The sequence below is a fragment of the Crinia signifera genome, chromosome 4 (genome assembly GCF_055691185.1).
Source record: "Crinia signifera chromosome 4, ASM5569118v1, whole genome shotgun sequence".
Taxonomy (NCBI): domain Eukaryota; kingdom Metazoa; phylum Chordata; class Amphibia; order Anura; family Myobatrachidae; genus Crinia; species Crinia signifera.
Genome location: NC_139220.1, coordinates 7424614 through 7446470, shown reverse-complemented (window position 1 = coordinate 7446470; position 21857 = coordinate 7424614). Strand labels below are relative to the sequence as shown.

Sequence of the window (21857 nt, the reverse complement as noted above, 5' to 3'; positions counted from 1 at the left end):
ACTGTCTGACTGCATAAAAACAATGTGTTTATTTGTGTATTTTGTGCCAACTGCTATTATTTCTATTAATATATATGCAACCGCCGACATGGTGGCAGGTAGACTGTGATTAATACTCAACATACCGGTTAGGTACCAAACCTCAGTCTGATTACTTTGAATAAAACACACTTTGGTGTCAGCCTACCAACAAATATACTGCTGATGACAGGTGCTTTCTGTAGACGGTTCTAGCTGTAGATAGTCCTAAACAGATAGGACCGCCGGCTTGGAAAGCAAGCTTATTATCTTTTTTATTGAAATTAGATTCCTAAATCTGTAGAATCTTATTGAAAAATACTTTTCTCTTTTTGGCAAACCAATCAAGAGGAACACTAGTCAGCCCACATCCTTCGAAACCCCCCCTCTTTCTCTTGATCAGTCAAACCTAGCAGGGGGACTGTTACCTTTTTGATACATTGTTAAATAACATTTACTGTTTTAAATTGATACAAAGTATTTACTGTGGTTAATCCAGTGTCTGAAGCTATCCACTACACCCCTACTGGATAGCCTGTGGTTCTGACTAAGTGAATCCCAGTAAGTTTTTATAGCTTAATACCCCGGTCTAGTGACACGCAGATGATCCCCTCTAACGCACTAATTGTGCTGGGGACTTTCACCTGGTTTGTGGTCAAAATAACTTAATCCCACTCCACAGACCCATATTGTTGTGATATTAAAGAATATATTTTTTTGTGTGATATCTTCTTCAGTCCTGATATTCGGGACCTATTTGGACTCTGCTGAGCCAAGTACACATTGTGTCACAGAACCAGGGGAAGCTATGCCCATAGGGCACACTCATGACTCTTCGATAAAATCGTATGATATATTGTGAGAAGTTTTCTCTAAAAGTGCCCCAACAAAGGAAGAGTCTTTCTCTCTCTTTTTTTCTTGTTTACATGTTTGTCTAGATATTTTAATTTAAAGCTAATTAAAAGTTATATTTTAAACAACTCTACTTCTACATAGACAGGATCAAGAGGGAGCTCCGCCTTAGGGAGCCCCAACCTTGCTCTCCTGTCAACATTGTTGTCTAGTACTTATAGTCCGATGCCGTTTGGTCAACATAGTGGTAAGTGACTTGTGTGGCTCACCCATTCTCTATCTATGTGATATTTCTACACTAACATTTAAATTCAAATCATCAAAGAGTGCCCCTACAAAGAGAGAGTCTTTTCTTTTTTCTCTTCAGTAACCTATTTTACTCTCCAGGGTGCACCTCCACTACATAAATTATCCTAAATCAGGGAGCTCACCTCTCCCTATAATTTTACCTGCCATCGTGGATCAATATATTTCTTTCTAATAGAACATCCTCAATTACTTGTGCACCGGTCATCATCCCCTTCCCCTTTACCCTAAAAGCAAAACATGAATCAGGTCACTGTAACTGAACGCCAACCAAGGCCAAATACGAAAGCAGCCTGGTAAGAGCAGGAGGCCAACGTTAATTAGCATGGTGGTCAGTATCGTGTATATGTAAGGTATGATCGCTGCCCCTCACAGACACCAGATGTGCAACAGCAAACAATGGAAAGTGCGACACTTCGGACAGTCAGATATATTATTTATTTTTGAGCATTTGGCACATTCTTTATTGGAATAAACCTACAATCAAGACTTTTCCAGAAATTAGAACACCAGGGGTGAAATGTAATAGGATGAGAGATTCAGAAAGTGAGAGATTTGGTAAGAAATCTCCAGTTTTTTTAAAGCGGCAATTGTTTACACAGCAAACCCAGTTTTATTTTGCAGTGTAAATGATTGTCGCTTTAAAAAAACTGGAGATTTCTTACCAAATCTCTCACTTTCAGAATCTCTCACCCTATTACAATTCACCCCAGTTGTCAGTATACAGATTTGGCTCATCGGCAACATTCTGGGGACAAGAAAACATCATTTCTGCAACAAAGGTATAGAGGACGGGTCTGAATGAAGGGTTGGCGCTCGTGCACCTGAAGGCCCGGATCTCCGCATACAAGGCTGGTTATCTGGCTTTTCCAGGTGGCAAAACAAATACGTTCTAACACTGTCTGTTGTGGTTCCGTGGGACATGGCTAATACTAATCCAGCAACGTCATCGGGTCCCAAACCTCTGAATGAGGTTTCTGTAAAATAATGGCAGCTTAGAGTAGTTTTATAGCAGAGATTTCTGTCCAAAGAAGTCCGGGCCCATGGGCTAAAGAAAACTCTGGTTTTCCAGGTACCAGTCAATGAGCCAAGGATCCATCGTACTAGCCTCGGCCCACAAGTGCCCTGTGGGTGAACCTCCTCTATTAGGAGCTAGCAAAGGTCCAGTACAGAGAATCTCTACGTGGGTTAGAGAACCATCGCACATTGACCTGGCCAGTATTTGTGTAATACAGTTTATTACAGTGTGGTCAGAGTTGAGTAAGGACTCGAATATTTGGATAAAACAGGTCAACATGCCGACATTACCGATACCAACATTCTAACCATATCAACACGCCGCACCCCTTCGTGGCCATGGAAGGACAGGGATTCAGCTATGGGGCAGCGGCTCACACATTTACTGGTCATTGTGCTTTGGATATTTCCAACACACACTTTGGAATTTGAGTTCTCTGAGTGGCAACGCAATATTTATATTGTCCCTATTACGTAGTATATAGCGGCTTTTGTTCCCCCTCCCAATGTTATTTCTTGCGTACACATCTATAGTAAATGCTCCAATGAAACAAGACTCTTCTTGCTGGTAATTCACTCGCTCATGTCCTGCTGTGGGTACTTCGGCTCACTCGCCCATGCGCGGCTGTGGGTAATGCGGCTCACTCGCCAATGCGCCGCTGTGGGTAATGCGGCTCACTCGCCCATGCGCTGCTGTGGGTACTTCGGCTCACTCGCCCATGCGCGGCTGTGGGTAATGCGGCTCACTCGCCAATGCGCCGCTGTGGGTAATGCGGCTCACTCGCCCATGCGCGGCTGTGGGTAATGCGGCTCACTCGCCCATGCGCGGCTGTGGGTAATGCGGCTCACTCGCCCATGCGCGGCTGTGGGTAATGCGGCTCACTCGCCCATGCGCGGCTGTGGGTAATGCGGCTCACTCAACCATGTGCGGCTGTGGGTAATGCGGCTCACTCGACCATGCGTGGCTGTGGGTAATGCGGCTCACTCGCTCATGCGCCGCTGTGGGTAATGCGGCTCACTCGCCCATGCGCCGCTGTGGGTAATGCGGCTCACTCGCCCATGCGCCGCTGTGGGTAATACAGCTCACTCAACAATGCGCCATTGTGGGTAATGCGGCTCACTCGCCAATGCGCCACTGTGGGTAATGCGGCTCACTCGCCCATGTGCTGCTGTGGGTAATGCGGCTCACTCACCCATGCACCGCTGTGGGTAATGCGGCTCACTTGCCCATGCGCCGCTGTGGGTAATGCGGCTCACTCGCCAATGCGCCTCACTCGCCCATGCGCCGCTGTGGGTAATGCGGCTCACTCGCCCATGCGCTGCTGAGGGTAATGCGTCTCACTCGCCCATGCGCTGCTGTGGGTAATGCGCCTCACTCGCCCATGCGCTGCTGTGGGTAATGCGGCTCCCCCGTCCATGCGCCGCTGTGGGTAATGCGCCTCACTCGCCCATGCGCTGCTGTGGGTAATGCGGCTCACTCGCCCATGTGCTGCTGTGGGATATACACAATATACCAGCCAGGGCTGGCAGCACACGTGGCTACTGATCGCTACGGGTAGGTAGAACACACACCAGGAGCAGAGGCGGTTATGGAGGATTGCAGGTGACGGATAATAACCTGATGCAGTCCTGGAAACGACATCCGAGTTCCTCACAGTTACAGATTTACCAGCAAGAACAATCCCTGGCACCTGCCCTCATAGCGCTGGCAACATGTGGTCATTCTGTAACTGTAGTGCCAGCGTAACTGAGGTCACAGCAACACCATCAGCTGAACATTCGCTCCATTACCAGGTTACAGTCCTTGTGCTGTGGCCGAGCATGCTGGGAGATGTAGTTCCACAGCAGCTTATTCTTACCAGTTATAAATGGTCACTATAGCTGCCTCTAGTGCAGTGCTGGCTAACCTTGGCACTCCAGCTGTTGTTGAACTACACATCCCAGCATGCCCTGCATCAGATTTAGCATGGCCAAAATAGCAAAACTGAAGCAGAGCATGCTGGGATGTGTAGTTTAAAAACATCTGGAGTGTCAAGGTTAGCCATCAAGGCACTAGTGGCCAGAGATGAGGGCCTTACTCCCCAGCAGCCAACCCACAGTGGTTTATCTTATTACGTCCATCTTGTGTAGCCTCCTGTTATTATCACACTTAGGGGCATTTGTGTCAACAGATAATTAAAACACCCTAACGAGAGATTTACACTCACGACAAATAGGAGTCTGTGCCAGACGGCGGTCATGTGATAATTAAATTAACCGTTTTATAGGGAAACTAGTTACAGCCCATCAAAATGGCGCCTTAGTGCCTATCTGCCCCTACCTCCAATATCTGTCTTCACAGCTCCCTCATAGGTATGCCATCTACCATCGATGATTAGAAATCATCGATGGTTTATGGCCAATGTCAGATGCTTTCCCACCATCGATGTCACGATTCAATGAATAGTTTGGTTTTGCTCCCCCCCCCCCAAGGGTCCGGGACACGATGCATAACTCCGCCGCAACACCCGTGAAGCCCCGCCCCTGTACTTTGATTGGCCCACAGGCCAATCAGGGAAAATGAAGCAGCACGAACAGAGAGATGCCTCCGTCTGCCAACTTGGGATATTGGCGGAAGAATACATTTGTCCACTCACGCCATTCCTTCTATACCGTAAGACTTTAACCCCTTCCCGACATTTTACGTACATTTACGTCATGGTCGGGATGTACTTCCCGACACATGGCATAAATGTACGTCATGACTTGTAACTGTCACCGTGTCTAGAGACGCGGTGACAGAGGGACGATGTCTGCTGTCCCTGACAGCAGACATCTTCCCTCATTGCCCAGGGGGGGCAGCGATGCCCCCCGTCATGGGCGATCGCTGCGATTGGCTGTTCAAACGTGAACAGCCAAAAGCAGCGTTTACTGTGTTATGTGTAAAATTTAGACTCTGCTGCCCCCTAGCGTCCCAAAAAAATAAAAGAAAGTTGAAATAATGATGTAATAATAAAGTTTAGATATGGTCTTTGTTAGTTATTAACTATTTTGAGTGGTATGATTATTTGTCTCACAAGCAGAAAATGTAACATTTTGCAAATTGCAAAATGTTCATTTTTTTTACGACATTTTGATATTTAAAAAAAAAAAAAAACTGTATCGACCAAAATTTATCACTAACTTAAAGTACAATGTGTCACGGGAAAACAATCTCAAAATCACTGGGATAAGTAAAAGCAAAAAAAAGTTATCCCCACTTAAGTGATACCTGTCAGATTTGAAAAAAAGGCCTCTGTCAGGAAGGCAAAAACATGCTGCGTCGGTAAGGGGTTCAAAAGCAGAAACTCATTTGTTTGGTTCCGAATCGGTTTCAAGGACAGAATCGCGCACGAAAACTAATCTCTAGGAAACAAGTGACGGAGATACTGTGTTTTACTGCTTTTTTTTTTTTAGTGTATTTGGAATATACCCGTTCAGTCGGCTTTTCGTTTGTGTGTTACTTCAGGTTTTTCAGCTGGAATTGTGAATGTTTAGGTGTATATATACACAATTGTTATTTTCTATATTGGGTACCAATTATTTTGTTATTTACTGTGTTTTCGTGATATTTTTGTATACCCTATTATTACTAAAATAATATTAATAAAAATAATGGTTTAAAAAAAAAAACTATTATTACCCAGCTTTTAAATGGGGGCATCATTTTATTTAACTTAACCCCTTAAGTCCTTGGTAGTGAGTAGTTCGAGTCAGGCGTTGGGTGTAATTGTCCAGGACTATGGATCGCATTTAGGTTACTGGTTCGGAAATGATACTAGATGAATAATCAATGTCATTACATATGCAAGGACGTCAGTCAGCAGCAGAGATAGCTCTGACGCTATCTCCTATGTCAGTAATGTAGCGCCACACCCCTCCCCCAATACAGTTCCTGTGGCAAATCCTAATCAATCTGAGGAAATCAGTCTACCTAAATGAAATCTCCAAATCAGAACAAAAAAAAAAACATATGCAAAACCATTGTTGAATAGGATGTAGCCCCCCTGGTGATTTAGGGTCCACCGTGGTAATGTTACGTGTGGGTGCAATGCCGGTGTCAGATCCGGGGGGGGAACTGCTCTATCCTCCTGAGGAGTGGACGGTGGACATTGTTCTGGAGGCCTATCAGCATCACCACGTTCTCCAGAACACACTGTACCAGTAGCACCTGCTCCTCATGTGTCCACATACATGCCATTGATGAGATAATCCAGCTTGGTGTACCGGTGCCGTTGGCGGGCTTCAACCACCTTTCGGCTGACCAGGCCGATCACAACGATGAGGAACACCACCCCGAAAATCAGAGCAGCCACCAAACCGCTTTTGACATCGGTGGGGAACCTGCTCTCTGGCACAGATCCCAAGCCGTCAAGTTTTATGGGCACCTCTTCCAGATGCACAACAGGCGGGGAGAGGTCTTTCGGTGTTAAGGAATTGGGTTCAGGAAGGGTCTGCCCCGATGCTTTGGCATTTGTAGAAGGGTGGCCTTCATGTTTGAGGGGGTGCTGGGTTGCTTTGGAGGGAAGGGTCCTTAGCATAGAAGGGCGAGTCCCCAGCGGGGGTGTTCTGGTATGATAGACAATATCTGGGATGGGTATGTCTGGGTAAGCCTTTGGGTGGGCTATACCAGAGGCAGGAGTCTCTTTGTGAGTCTTTGGGTGGGCTTTATCTGGGATAGGTATCTTTGGGTGGACAATATCGGGGGAAGGAGTCTCTTTGTGGGTCCCTTCATCGACAATATCAGACAGAGGCATCTCCGGATGGACGATTTCAGGGGCAGGAGTCTCTATGTGAGTCCTTCCGTGGACAGTATCAGGGATAGGTATATCTGGTTGGACAATATCAGGGTCAGGCGTCTCTTTGTGGGTCTTCGGGTGGACAATATCTGCTAGGGGTATCTCTGGGTGGGTCCTTGGTTGACCAATCTTCACATATTCTGCAGTGGTTCTGACTGCAATATTAGGAGTACTGGTATCCTGGTGACCTGTGAGGACCTTGGTCTTGCTATCCGAGCTTGGCACTTGATTGGCACCACTAGCGTCCTGAGAAGTGGCAATAACATTGGCTTTGGTGCGAGGCAGAGGCTTTGAGGCAGTGGTCACTGGCCGGGGTGAGGTTCTGGCCGGCACAAAGCCCGGTGTCTTGGGGGCTTGTGTGGGACGATGAACCTCAACGGTCATTGGTGGTTTCTCCTTAACTGCGACTTTTGTCTTCCTGTCATCAGACGGGCGTTTCTTCGGGTCTCCATGCACAGAGATTATGGTGGTCTCTGCATCGGTAGGGGAGATGTATAGCGCCTGGGGGGAACCGTCAGAGACTTTGGCGGCTTGTGCTTTGGACTCTATCTTCTCCAAGCGTTTGTCTATATTATCAGCCAGTTGCAGCAGCTGTGACGTGATTCGCTCAGGGGTGTCAGGTGCTTCCACATCTTCTTGGGGTATGTCCTCGCCGACTTCTCCAGGCGAGACCTCAGAGCTCCACTTCTCACCGGTAAGATCATGTGGGCTGGGTGCTGCCTCCGAGTCGCCCTTGGCGGACCCTGGCAGCTTTGGAACAGAGCTGGATTTCTTATGTGTGGAGCTCAGTGTATTGTTCTGACTGGACGTTCCGTGTAGTTGCCCCTCAGCTGGATCAGAGTCACTGTTTTCTGTGCCAGAAGTAAATACACAATAATAGATTAGAATCCTGTGTAATTAACCAGCCCGCAAGTGCGTATAAAAGAACGTTCTTGAAGTGGGTCAAGTGTTTATATAATTATGGCATTGCTAATGTAACAGTCATTTTCTTTGTATTTATTATTGTCATATATAAAACTTGCTATGGGGCAGATGTACTAAGCATAAGAGTGTGATAAAGTGGAGAGAGATAAAAGGGCCAGATGTTCTAAGCCAGGACAGGCCAACCTGTGGCTCTCCAGATGTTGTGAAACTACAAATCCCAGCAGGTGGTCGGTTCTGCACTTGTACTAATAGCAACAGAATCCTCGGCACCTAGAATATAAGGTGTAACAGGAGGATGGTACAGTCACCTGCTCCTGTCTGCACGCAGTGATGAAACAGACGCTGCGCCCCAAAGCTGCTCCACTGATATATCGCTCATTAACGCAAACATTTGTTAAATGGTATTTTCCGGTAATAATCAGGACTGTCCAGTTATTATCTAGAATACGCACCAGCTGAGCTGTACCCTGGTGTGGCTAAAAGTCAAGTTTGCATTTTTTTATTGAGCCCTTAATTGCGGAGTGCTGGTATATTACCCCAACGCATTCTTAGTCCGGGCTGAAACGCATTTTACCAAAGGATTTTGGGCAGAATTCAGAGTGGATCACTAAGTTGCAGGTGACTGCGAGGAGAAAGCCTCTGTAAATTAATTTCCAATGCATTAGCAGATCACTATCCGCCAATCTATGGCCCCTTTGTGTTAATGATTCATACGCATTTTCAGCTGCCATTTCCCCTCTGGTAATGTTATCACAAACCTCCTTTAGATGCCTTTTTTTGGTACTTATGTAGTATCTGGGCGCCCGATTTTCTGATTGTATGCCTTACCTTAAGGCATACAATCAGATGCGATTCGACGCGATTTTCGGAAAAATCGCATCGAATCACATTCAATATTGCATGCGATTTTGCATAGCATTCCATGTTAACAAGGTCCTGTTAATTTCCCCACTATCCAAGTGGGCATAGAGTTGATTTTATAAAGCGTGGGGACGCGGAAAACGTTTTAAGTAATCTGCGGCCCCTCGCCACGCTTCGGGCTCGGTGGCTCGCCATGCTTTATAAAATCAACTCTATGCCGACATGGATAGTGGGGAAATGAACAGGACTATGTTAACATTGAATCCTATGGAAAATCGCATCGCATGCAATTTTCCGACCCGATTTTACAATCGGGCGTCCAGATACTACATAAGTACCCTTTTTTTATATATATACAGTATATATATATATATATATATATATATATATATATATATATATATATATATATATATATATAATAGTCTAGATCAGGGGCAGCCAACTCCAGTCCTCAAGAGCTACCAACAGTTCACGTTTTCCAGGTTACCTCACAGGTGCCCTCATTACTCCCTGACACATTTTAAAAGTTCCACAGGTGGAGCTAATTACTTCACCAGGCCACCCACTAGAGAGGATCCATCATCACTGGCTGTGTGCTCCCGCCATCAGTCTCCATCAGCCCACTGGGGCCCTACTGACCAATAACCTTACATTGGATACTGCATGCTCCACCCATGACAGGACAACCACTGAGTCCAGTGTTATACATCAGCACCCAAGGAGTGGTAACTATACCAGACATTCAAACACTAATTCTTTTCTCATTCAAAGTCCTTCTATGAAATCCAGCAGGCAAGAGTGTTTTAACATATTTTATTTGTTGTATTTTACATTGTGTATTCATTTTATCAGTATAACGGACAGCTTGTCCATAATTAATAAAACCATTTGTAAAGATCATCCAATCTTTTAAACAGTTTGTTTTTCCACTGTTCCAATTAAGCGCTGCCACAGAACTTTGTTCTGACCCCCTGATTCTGTGAGGAGACCTGGAAAATGTTAACTGTTGGTAGCTCTCGCGGACTGGAGTTGTCCACCCCTGGTCTAGATCAGTGGTTATCCAACTCGGTCCTTAGGACCCCGCACAGTGCATGTTTTCCAGGTCTCCTCACAGAATCACAAGTGAAGTAATTAGCTCCACCTGTGATCTTTTAAAATGTGTCAGTGAATAATGACTGCGCCTGTGAACCTGCCGGGTGTCCTGTAAAAACACGACCTGTTGGGGGTTGAGGTTGAGGACCACTGGTCTATATCACGGGTTCTCAAACTCGGTCCTCAGGACCCCACACAGTTCATGTTTTCCAGGTCACAGGGGCACTCATTACTCACTGACACATTTTAAAAGATCCGCAGGTGGAGCTAATTATTTCACTTGTGATTCTTTGAGAAAACCTGCAAAACCTGAAACGTGTGGACCGAGTTTGAGAAGCACTGATCTAGATTACTGTCCCTGTGGTTCGGAGTACAGACACCCGCTGGATATAAAAGGTGCACGTCCTTCATTTTCTCCTAACACGTTTCTGCGCACACCGCGCTTTCAGCAAAAGTAAACGAAAGATAAATGACCTTTGATAAAATCGCTGCCAGCACGGAAGCTGAGGGAAGTCTCTATTCACGCCCTTTGTATCCAGCAGATGTCTGTGCTCCTATCCCCGGGAACCACAATCTGGGGGACTATGGTACAAATATCTGCCAAAAAAATACTACATCACCAGAGAAGGTGATGTGCTTCTAGCTCAGTGTGGTCTGTATTTCAGCACTAATATGTAGACCAGACCTGTGCTAGAAACAGGAGAGAGCGACACCCCAGGCAGGAAAGAGAAACTGCATGTGTTGTGGAAGATGCCGGGTGCTAAATTGAGCACTATGTACATATGTGGATTTCCTCCAATAACGCATCCAGCGCTGTGACGCTGTTTAATACATTAATGATACAATGTGCAGGATCTGTGCTGTGATTGCCAAGTAAGAACTGGTGGAAGTATGGCGTATACAATTTGGCTGTGTATATACAGTTATTTTACAGTGCGTCTTATTTAAGTGTAGTGTATTCTGCCTATAAGGAAAGCTGAGGAATGACCCTGTGGAAGATTAGGCCAACAGTAACTGTGCGGATTCACCATGAGAGGAGCCTGCCCCTGGTCACGCGGATTATCCCCGTGCCATGAGAACCTCTACAAACTGCAGCCACGTCTGAATCAGGCCTTCGTCCCCTGTCCGGATTATTCACAGTAGAAAGGTTTACAGATGTTCTAAGCAGCGGAGGGAGGAGAGGGGGGGGGGGTGATGGGGGGAGGAGGCTGATTGCGAAACTTGTTAACTGAAGCCCGTGGCACAAACAAAGGGAGGGGACGGCTGGTAGTAATTTCGTGTTATGGCGATGAATGTGTTAAAGATTACTTGCTACCCCAAACTCTTAGAAGTTTCATATCTCCCGTTTCCTTTCCCATAGTGCATGCGAGAAGGGAGCAGGGGATTTTAGGAGAGGTTATTGGAAGGATAAAAGCTGTGTGTTGTCCTCACCTGGGTAATGCCTGGTGTACATTACCACTGATCCAGCCATTACCGGAACCCCACCTGCAGGTACAGGATACGCACCGATACTGCAGGTACTCTCCCCTTACACAGAGACGTTAGATGTACTGACCTGTCCAGAGACTGTAACTCAGGACCCCCTGCCTGGGAGACATCGGGCAGGAATCCAGCCTGGGGCAGTGGAAGAGGTAACAGTTCTGCCGGCTGTGGTTTTTGCGGGCATCGTATACGGCGAGATTACAGGGCCGATCACCTGGAAATGAAGAACAAGCCGGGTGTAAGTCAGACACAGTGCGCTTGCGGTCACAATCTCTGTGCACTCCTTACATGCTCACAAGGTACAACTATGCGCCAGCGAATCAGGACGGTATTAGACCTCGCCATATTTATTACTATACAAATGAAATTATATCATACCATATTGTGACGCGTCTTTACACGCGCACCTGTTATTATACTCTGCGCTGTGCGCGTACTCCGGAACATTATTCACAATTAATACTGGCAGGTTACAGAAGGAGAACAGAACCTTCTACTTCTATATAAAGGAGAGTCCTAATAACGAACATTAATTAAAAGGTTTCGTAATCCTAGGCTCATTACACTGCAGGGGGCGCCACAGGACCCAAAATATCAAACAACCACATTCAGCTGTGCGCTATGACGTCATGTTACAGGGAGGAGCCCCGGGCCAGTTGCCCTATGATGTCACTTCCAAACTACCCTTTTGTGCTACTGCAACAAACCTTGAGGCTGTTTCAGTATTTTATAACCCATCAATCCCAAGGTGGATATTAACTGGGGACTAGATTCTAAAAGTGGACAGTGGTTATGTTGCCTGTAGCAACCAGTTTTTAGAGTGTTTATTTACTAAAATCCAGGTTTTTAGAAGTGGTGACATTGTCCATAGCAACCAGAATTTAGCTTTGATGGCTCTAGATAAAGAAGTAGAAAGCTTGGTTGCTATTAGAAACATCTCCACTCATACAAACCCACACCTTGGTACATATACTCCTAGCTGTCATTTCTCTATTGTATCTTAGCGTCTGCATGGTTGCTATAGGTTACACCACCGCTATTCATTTACAGACACTGTAGTGAATCATCCCCCAAGTGTCGCAGGAAATCCACATAAACATAACTCTGTGCATTACAGCCTGCGCTCTGCCCGACGCGCCCGCCACACCCATTACCTGCGCCGGTCAGCTGCGTGCAGCAGGCGGAGACGCACTCCTCGGACTGGGCGACGGTTATGGGGTCAGTAAAACGGGCTCCTCTGGATACTGCCTCAGAGATATCAATGACCATGTTCGCCTTGGGCTGGATGTCGCAATTATGACCCGCAGAGGGCATTGCCCACAGCAGGGCAGAGATCAGGAGAGGTATGCAGGCACCCATTGTCGGGCAGGGCAGCGGGGGGAGTCAGGGAAGTCCAGATGGCACCATGTCAGCTGGCAGACAGTCGTCGGGTACCTGAAATAGAACATTCAGTCGTTATATACAGACACTAGAAATGTCTGACTCTTACTGAAGGATATATTCCCTGGTAGCAGCAATGAAGGCGGCATCTGACACTATGGCAACCGTACCAGCCCAGGCGGCAACTTCAGTCCGCTCAGTGACCGTGACAAAGAGACCCACAACCGATCGCAGGGAACACACTACTGGCAGCGCTGCATGCCGCAACTGGCATATACCCGAGTACAGCGTTGGATACAGTGGCGATAAATTATTACCCGCTCAGACAGCCCCGTCTGGAGACAATCAGAACGGGCAGCGAAGACGTTGTCGCTTACAAGTGTTTGAAGTTCGTTGTATTTGCTTTTAGTCAGGAGACGCTGCCACATCAACCGTGAGCGCCAGCAGTGTGCCCTGGGTAAGGCTCCACGCTGATATCACACTACACTGGTGCCAGCCTGTATTTACCAATGTTATACGTCACGGTGACGACTCCTTCCCCGCTGGGGCACACGACACGTCTCCGACTCGTCCGGCTGTATGTTATACAGGAAAACATAGGATGTTACAGCACATCCTGTGCCAGCGGGCGGAGGGGAGGAGGTAAACAGCACATCATACTGCTGGCTGCAGCAGGGCAGTCGGAGCGGTATACTGTGACTTGTGCGTATAGCGCTTACTGATGGCGGTCTGCGCACACTGGGAGACCAACGGAAACCTATGAAGAGAGCTTTTACCTCAGAAAATGGGCCCCCTTCCCGCATGCCGTTTCCTGCTGGTTCTTGTATAAAATTCCACCTGTACTGGTGTCGGGCACCGAGGACAGGACACACCTGGATAGACAGGTCGCACGCGTGTGAAAACGTGCTGCGCTTCATTACTAGCGTGGAAGAGATTATAGGTCATAGATTATTTTTACTTCACTCCTGCTGTTTAGTGCTAAACGGAGCATTTAGCACCTAAACATCACACAATCCTTCCCTTGGATATGACACAACCTGCTCTGCCACCACAACAGTGCATATAGCAGAGCTGTTACCTGATGATATAAAGACCATTCTGAAAAGCACCACGAGGACAGAAAGATAAAGCAAGAGATTCACTAATAGCTGTAGGGGGGTCTCACAAAGAAACACAGGCGGTGACTCAAGTTAGTTCGCAAAGGACATTTGGTTTGCAAATGGACAAAATCATGCTGCACTGCAAGGGGGGGGGGGCAGATGTAACAGGTGCAGAGAGAGTTAGAATTGGGGGAGTTATTATTGTGCAGGGTATGCTTTATTTTTACACTGCAGTATAGATTTCCATTTGAAATATACACCCCACCCAAATCTAACTCTCTCTGCACAAGTTACATCAGCCCCACCTGCAGTGCAGCATGGTTTTTTCAAACCAAGGAAGTTATTCTGAATGACTCGCAAAGCTGCGAATTTTGCAGCTTTGCGAGTCAAACGCCGTCCGCCACCCCCACGAACGACCGCCCGCATGCAGACTTCACCCGCAAATTCGCAACAGTGAGGATGAATCAGAATGGCCTCCCAAATGTGCTTTGCGAATGAACCTGAATCAGTCCCACAGTAGCAATAAAAGCAGTCTACAGACGAAGGTGGATTTGTGCAGAAATGGTGCGATCCCCATTGACATGGAGATTCCAGCAGAGGGTGTGGGGAGGTTACTGGTTTGTACACCACTGAGGCCGGCTGGCTACAGACACTCCCTGTAATTATATGCAGATCCAGGAGAATCCCCCCAGTGTTTCACATGTAAATCAGCTTGCTCTGCAGATACCCTGCCCCCCCCCCCCCCCCCCATACAACAGGCCGAGACCCCTGGAGACGGGGCTGCTGACAGCACAAGCAGGAGACTCTGGCGTCACGCAGCGGCGTTACACTGTGTAACCAATCACCGAAATCACAGGACCCTGCAAACCTGCCTTATATTACCCTAACCGGGCCAAACTAACGGGGGTACATTTACTAAAGAGGTTGTGTTGCCCATGGCAACCAGATTCCGCCTATCAAATAGGAGATGTTATCTATAGGGAATTTCTATACATAGGGAGAAAAATCTAATAGTAAAATGTATATAATGTTAATTATGATCATCAGCAATAGTTACTGATATAGGACAAGCGTATTCCATGGCAGATGGGACAATGTATCCCTCAGGAACTTCCCCCAACACTGACACGGTCGGGGGACGCTGTAAATGCTGGGTTTCCTGTGAAAGAGACCAGTAAATGCCCAGTAACCCCCCCCCCCCGCGTGCCCCTATACGGCGACATTCCACAACAGCGGCGCTGCAGGGTGTTCCACGCACCCCGGAGTGCAAGCCAGTCAGGCAGGAAAGAGTGCTAGCAGAGATCCAGGTTCACATCCCACAGATGCAGGCGGGAGGCGGTTTAGCCTACGGAGAGGTGTCAATCCGGAAAGACTGGAATGCCGAGTGTTTCCCCACCTCCTGCAACCAGTATATAGTCAGGGGTTAGAAATACTATAGCAAGGCATGCTGGAATGTGTAGTTCTACAACAGCTGGAGGGCTACACCGTTACAGGTAACATCACAAAATACTGCGGGGTAGCAACCTCCCATGGGAAATAGAACTCCCATTGTAGAACATTACCCCCCAAAGTGCCAGCATGCACAGTTCTGCAACTCCTCCATGGTTACCAGGCCCTGGGCTGCTTAATGCATGGAGGGGGGGGGGGGGGGTGCTTCTATTGGGAAGGGATTAGAAGCCCCTGTGACACAGTAAATAGAAGACCGCTATAGAGCCGCAGGAGATCCTGGTGCTGGTGTAATAAATCCGGGACCCACCGGCAGCAACTATCGCGCCTTCTGCGCATTTCCTTATACAGTGAGAAAGGGGAGAATAAGCCCCATTACACTACATCATGCGCCCCGTTATATAACAGGAACCACACACAGATCCGGAGCGCAGAACTACCTACAGTAGGGGTAAGATCTGGGTGTAACCGTCTGCAATCCGGGAACTCCTAAACTAACCAGGAGCACGCCAACGTGGCAGTAAATGGGGTTAAATCACCCCCCACCCCCTCCGCGTGAAGAGATTTAGTCACAAGATAGTCAAATATTTGGAGAGGGAAGAAGATAATCTGCGCATCACAGAACACAGGAGATTTGGCTGGAGCGCAGCCCGGGTAATGTACAGAACATGGCCGCCGTCATGTCATACGAGTTATATAAAGAGAACCAGGCTACCTGTCTAATAGGAGGGGGGCGTTCCAGCCTAGGGAATGGATGAGGTAGCAGGTGGTCCAAAGAATAGGAACAAGGGTTTAGCGTGGGTCTATTTCCATACTGAGGAAGGGGGAGCTGGCTGTGACTGCCTCCTACACACAGAACCAGCACCCAAACTGTCCCTTTATGGGCCCGATTCATCAGCCCTGTGCTGGGCGCTAAAAATCTGTCTGAAACAGACGTCCCATCACTATAGGTGCGCTGCGAGTAGGCGCAGAAGTCGGCCTCCATGCTATTGTGACACCCCCACAACTTATACCAGTTCTGCTGCGTGATCACGGTTGCAACCATTTCACGGGCGCAGATGTACTAAGCGGTGATAAAGTGGAGAGAAATAAAGTTCCAACCAATCCGCTCCTACCTGGCATTTTTCATACATAGCCTGTAACATAACAGTTAGGAGCCAATTGTCTGTTACTTTATCTCTCTCCCCACAAGAATGGTTTTGTCAACAAGCTAAATCGACCTAGAAAGGACGGGACCACAAAAACTGCGCACAAAGGCGGCCTTTACAATCTCTTATATATTTGGCTACATCTGTCACTCAAGTGTGTCTGAAGCTGTAACGCTGGGTGGAGCCTCTGACTCACATGACTGACTCACATGACAGAGAACCAGCCCAGTGAGCCCACAGTCATAGGAGGGACACATTGCTCTGCTCCTGCACTTTCCTTTTAATGTATGATTGCCATTACCTGTGTTGAAGCACCTTTCCTATCAATTAACCTGTTCAACACAGATGGAGGTAATCATACATTAGGAAGAAAGTCCAGCGGCAGAGCATTGTGTCCCTCCTGGCATGGGTCATGTTGGGAGGTATGCACAGTGCCAGACACCCTCTGCCTCCCCATGTTACCCAGCAAAGACACAGCTACTCACCAGACACACCAGGAGAGCGCCCCACACCTCCATACCTCCCAACATGACCCTCTCCAGGAGGGACAGAATGCTCTGTTTGTGGACTTCCATCTTAATTTACGATTGTCATCACCTGTCATTTTAAACAGGGTAATTGATAAGAAAGGTGTTTAAGCACAGGTGATGGTAATCCATAAATTTAGAAGAAAGTCCAGAAACAGAGCAATGTCTCCCTCCTGGAGAGGGTCATGTTGGGAGGTATGCACCTCCCTCCCTCCCTCTCACACAGCCCCCCCCCCCCCCCCCACACCCACAAATGTCACTGTACCATCCACACTATCAATGTACATCTTACTCTGTAACCGCTTTTTAATTAAACAAAACAATGCACACCCCCTTCCACATCATATGCTCTCTATTTAACACATTTCACCTATAACTCAAGTTGCAATACAGGCATCTTACATACAATTCTAACCATCTTTCTCATATACAAATGTTCACAAATTAAGGGGGCGCAGCCCCTTACGACGGTGTGAAGAGCGCCCGTAGGGCGCGATGAATCACCTAGTATAGAAATACCTTCTTTCAAATTGATAAATGTCCTTAGAAGACGATTCCAGGCTGAAGCTGGGTACACACCTACAGATTTATGTGACCAATCTGTCTGGAGGGAACAAACATCTGGTAATATATGGGAACATATGACAATCAGAAATTGGTTGTTTACAATTGTTCAATCAATTGGATGTCACCAGTTTGTCTAAATTACCATGTTCTGTGTTTAGGAGCCAATGTGCGATGCTCATATGCCCCAGGTTTTTGTTCCCACCAGATAGATTGGACAGATAAATCTGTAGGTGTGTACCCAGCTTAGGACTTTAAACCATTCTATTTAAAAAAAAAAAAAAAAGGTAAAAGAGAAGAAGATCTCAGGGGTGCAATGTGTCCCCCAGCAGATAGTGAGTGTATCGGACAGACATTTGACAAGACAGTGATGTGCGTCACTCAAGGCTTATCAGTGCGAGTGCTCCTAATAGAAGGGTTACGCCAAATGGCTGGTACCCAAAATTTGAACTATGCTACCCTACTCCTCACACGGATTAGTGCATGCCCACATTGGGGTCACCTCACTTCAGCAGGATCCGATTTTGGACGTATTTACACCATGGAGATTTTCCCTGTTAAATGTTTTCTACAATCTGGGGATTGCGTCATGGGAAAGGAAGCCGGTCATCAAGGGACATTTACGTTCCCTGTCTGTATTGGGTCGTTCCTATTGGGGTTATGGGTGAATCCTCCAGTCCCCACTTACAATCTTAGGCCCTTATTCTGATCGGATCGGTACGGCCCGCGTGCGGCCGTACCGCCGATGTTTCTACTCTGCACATGCGCAGAGGTCATTCTGCGCATGTGCAGCCCCCTTCGCCGCAGACGTATTTCGTCCGCCGCAAAGGGGGCGAATAGGGGCGTGAGGGGCTTCATCCCCTCATTTCCCTATGTGTACGCCCCGCGTTTCATGGGCGTTCCCATGCAAACGCGGGGCGTATGCATGGAAATGAGGGCATGACGCAGCTCATGGGGGCGGAAAGCTGACGTCGCCGGATGTCAGCTTTCAGCCCCCATACAAGCTACCACACGGACGATTGTCCGTGTGGTCTCAGCTTGCGGGAGCTGCCGCGGCGTGCGGACCTGCCTTCGATGGTCGACGACCATCGAATGCAGGGGGCAGCTCCCACCATGGTGGAGGCGTACGCCTCCACCATTTTTATGCGGATCGCCAGCCGTCCGTGTACGGACGGCCGTGGCGATCCGTAGGGTGGGCGGGGATTGGTTTGTGCGGCCGGAGCCCCGTGTGCGGCTCTGGCCGCACCAACCAGAATAAGGGCCTTAGTCCGAGATTCAGCCGGCACAGAATCAGGTCACCCAGTTACCGCCATGGTAAATGTATGGGTGACATGCACCGATGGTACCTTCCACTACACACACAGTGGGGGACGTGCTTAATCCTGCTGGTAGCACCTAGATCCTCTTCGCTGAAGGGACCTCTCCCTTATCTGTCACCAAAGGCAGCTGCAGGATGCCCATCCAATGCCAGCCTCTGGGTGGCACATCTGCTGTGTGATACATTACAAAGGGGAACGCAATCACATACACCTGTCCTATAGCAACATTGTGCACATCAGGTGCCCGCCATAGGGGCCCAGTGTGGCCCCTGCCCATATGTATGGCATAATGCATTATACAGCCAGCTCAGCCTATGGGTCAAGGTAAGTGCATATATCCTGTATGTGCCAAATCTCCATAGGTGACCCCACTGACCTTCCACAGGTAATGAGCCCCTGGGTGCACTACAGTCCCCAGGCTGCACACCACATATGCCATGCACCGGCATACACTATATATATATATATATATATATATATATATACATATACATATACACACACACACACACACACACACACACACACACACACACACACACACTTATATATATATATATATATATACACACACACACACACACACACATATATATATAATGATGTAAGCAATCCACAACAGCACATCAGCATCTGATACACACACATTATATATAAACCATCCCATGCCGCACCCTCTCCACAGGCTCCTATGCATACACCTATATATCCCCATGCATGCACGGTATGCCCACAGCCGGTCACCCACCTCCTCCAGCCGCACCGCCTCCCTGTCCGTGCATCGCTCCCCGGCTCCGGAATCGGATCTCCTCCACCAACGCGCAGCACATAGACGCCCGGATCCCAGCAACCCCGGGCACCGCCCACACTCACCCCGCCCACCGCTCAATTCTAGTCACGCCCCACCGCTCACTCTCAGTGATGTTCTCGGCCGTGCCCCCTGCCGGCCACACCCACCACCTCTCTAGTCACATGACATGCCCTCTTTGCAGATGGCGGCAGTTGCTTTGACTCTGCCTGCCAGGAGTGTAGTAGATGGAGGCTGTACAGGGCAGGCAGGGGTGCTGGGGCATGGTGATTATTATGTACAGCCACCTCAGTGCAGTACTGACTGTGAGAGCACAGTGGTCAGCAATGCATTACACTCCCACACAGCAGTCCCCACCGTATACCAGTCCCTACTGGCAGTGCCAGCGCCCAGTCCCCATTCTGGACTTTTCGTTTTTACTTTTTAATATCACGTTTTGGACTTTTTCAACTTTACAGTCCATGAGGAAGCACGGATGTGTAATGGTTAGCGTTACTGCCTCACAGCACTGAGCTCGTGGGTTCCACTCCCACCATGGCCCTAACTGTGTGGAGTTTGTATTTCTCCCCGTGTTTGTGTGGGTTTATTCCTGGTATTCTGGTTTCCTCCCACAATCCCAAAATACACAGACATTACCCCTAGAATGTCTGTGTGCGTGTACATGTGGTAAGGAATATAGATTGTAAGCTCCACTGGGGCAGGGACTGATGTGAATGTTCAACTATACTCTGTAAAGCGATGCGGAATATGTGTGCGCTATATAAGAAACTGTACTTGTGTAGATTCGCTACGCTATGTTGTAAGCATAGGCCAAGCTACGTTGTCAGCGTAGGGCAATGGCGGCCCAGCGTAGTCAGCGTAGTGGATTCGGTATGAAATGCCGGCGGTGGGAATCCCGACAGTCGAAATACTGACACCGGAATGCTGACCGCCGAAATGCTGACACGGGGGGGGGGGGGGGATTCCGACCGCTGGCATATTGACCGCATCCCAGCATAGTGTTCCCACGGCAGCCCTACGCAGTGAGCGTAGTGTCACCATACTGTCCCCGCAAGCTGCAGCTCTCCCTGGCAAGCCTAGTGAGTGCCGGTAACCGCCAGATCCCCTGCGCCGGTGGAGAGGCGATCATGCGGGCACCGGCGGAGAGGCGCTCCATCTGCCTGGGACGCACGAGCAAGTGCGACAGAGTACGGCAACCCGGCCCGTGTCCGCTTCAGGGAGACGGTCAGGGTTAGGGGTTCGGTAGCGCATGCGTCTCGTGCACAAAGGAACAATAAAGGACTCATTTGCCAGTGCTCCATGTTACATACTGGCAAATGCCTCCATTTCAACCCCCACTATCCACGTCAGCCTGAAGCGTGGCGAACGCAGCGCTACGCGTCCTCCTGACCTGTTCATACCCCCACTGTCCACGTTGGCGTGGATTTGGTTCTATAAAGTGTGGCAAGTGCAGAAAGCCACCGAGCCCTATGAGGAAAACGAGCCCGAATCGTGGCGAGCGGACGGGGAATACTCGTCAAGTAATCGGGCTCATTTTCTGCGGGGCTCGCCACGTTATGGCCTGACGTGGATAGCTTCAGGAACACATTCACACCTGTCAGGTCAGGCAGGTTAAAAATGGTCAATGGTTCCAACGCAATGTAATAAGCGGTGACACAACGCTGACTGACTACGCTAACTGCATAACGCAGACTGACTACGCTAACTGCGTAACGCTGACTGACTACGCTAACTGCGTAACGCTGACTGACTACGCTAACTGCGTAACGCTGACTGACTACGCTAACGGCGTAATGCTGACTGACTACGCTAACTGCGTAATGCTGACTGACTACGCTAACGGCGTAACGCTGACTGACTACGCTAACTGCGTAACGCTGACTGACTACGCTAACTGCGTAACGCTGACTGACTACGGTAACGGCGTAACGCTGACCGACTACGCTAACTGCGTAACGCTGACCGACTACGCCAACTGCGTAACGCTGACCGACTACACTAACTGCGTAACGCTGACCGACTACGCTAACTGCGTAACGCTGACCGACTACGCTAACTGCATAACGCTGACTGACTACGCTAACTGCGTAACGCTGAGCGACTACGCTAACTGCGTAACGCTGACCGACTACGCTAACTGCGTAACGCTGACCGACTACGCTAACTACGTAACGCTGACCGACTGCGCTAACT

The 21857-nt window shown here is 48.4% G+C and overlaps 1 protein-coding gene across 1 annotated transcript; it reads right to left on the bottom strand.

Annotated features, from left to right (window-relative positions):
* Positions 1-1595: 1595 nt before the first annotated feature.
* On the bottom strand, positions 1596-19753 carry MANSC1 (MANSC domain containing 1). Its single transcript, XM_083180914.1, has 4 exons — positions 19605-19753; positions 12527-12806; positions 11446-11586; positions 1596-7861 (listed from the first exon to the last, which is right to left on the bottom strand). Exons 2-4 carry the CDS (start codon positions 12729-12731, stop codon positions 6390-6392), a joined length of 1818 nt encoding a protein of 605 aa, XP_083037040.1. The 5' UTR covers positions 12732-12806; positions 19605-19753; the 3' UTR covers positions 1596-6389.
* Between the last annotated feature and the right edge of the window lie 2104 nt (positions 19754-21857).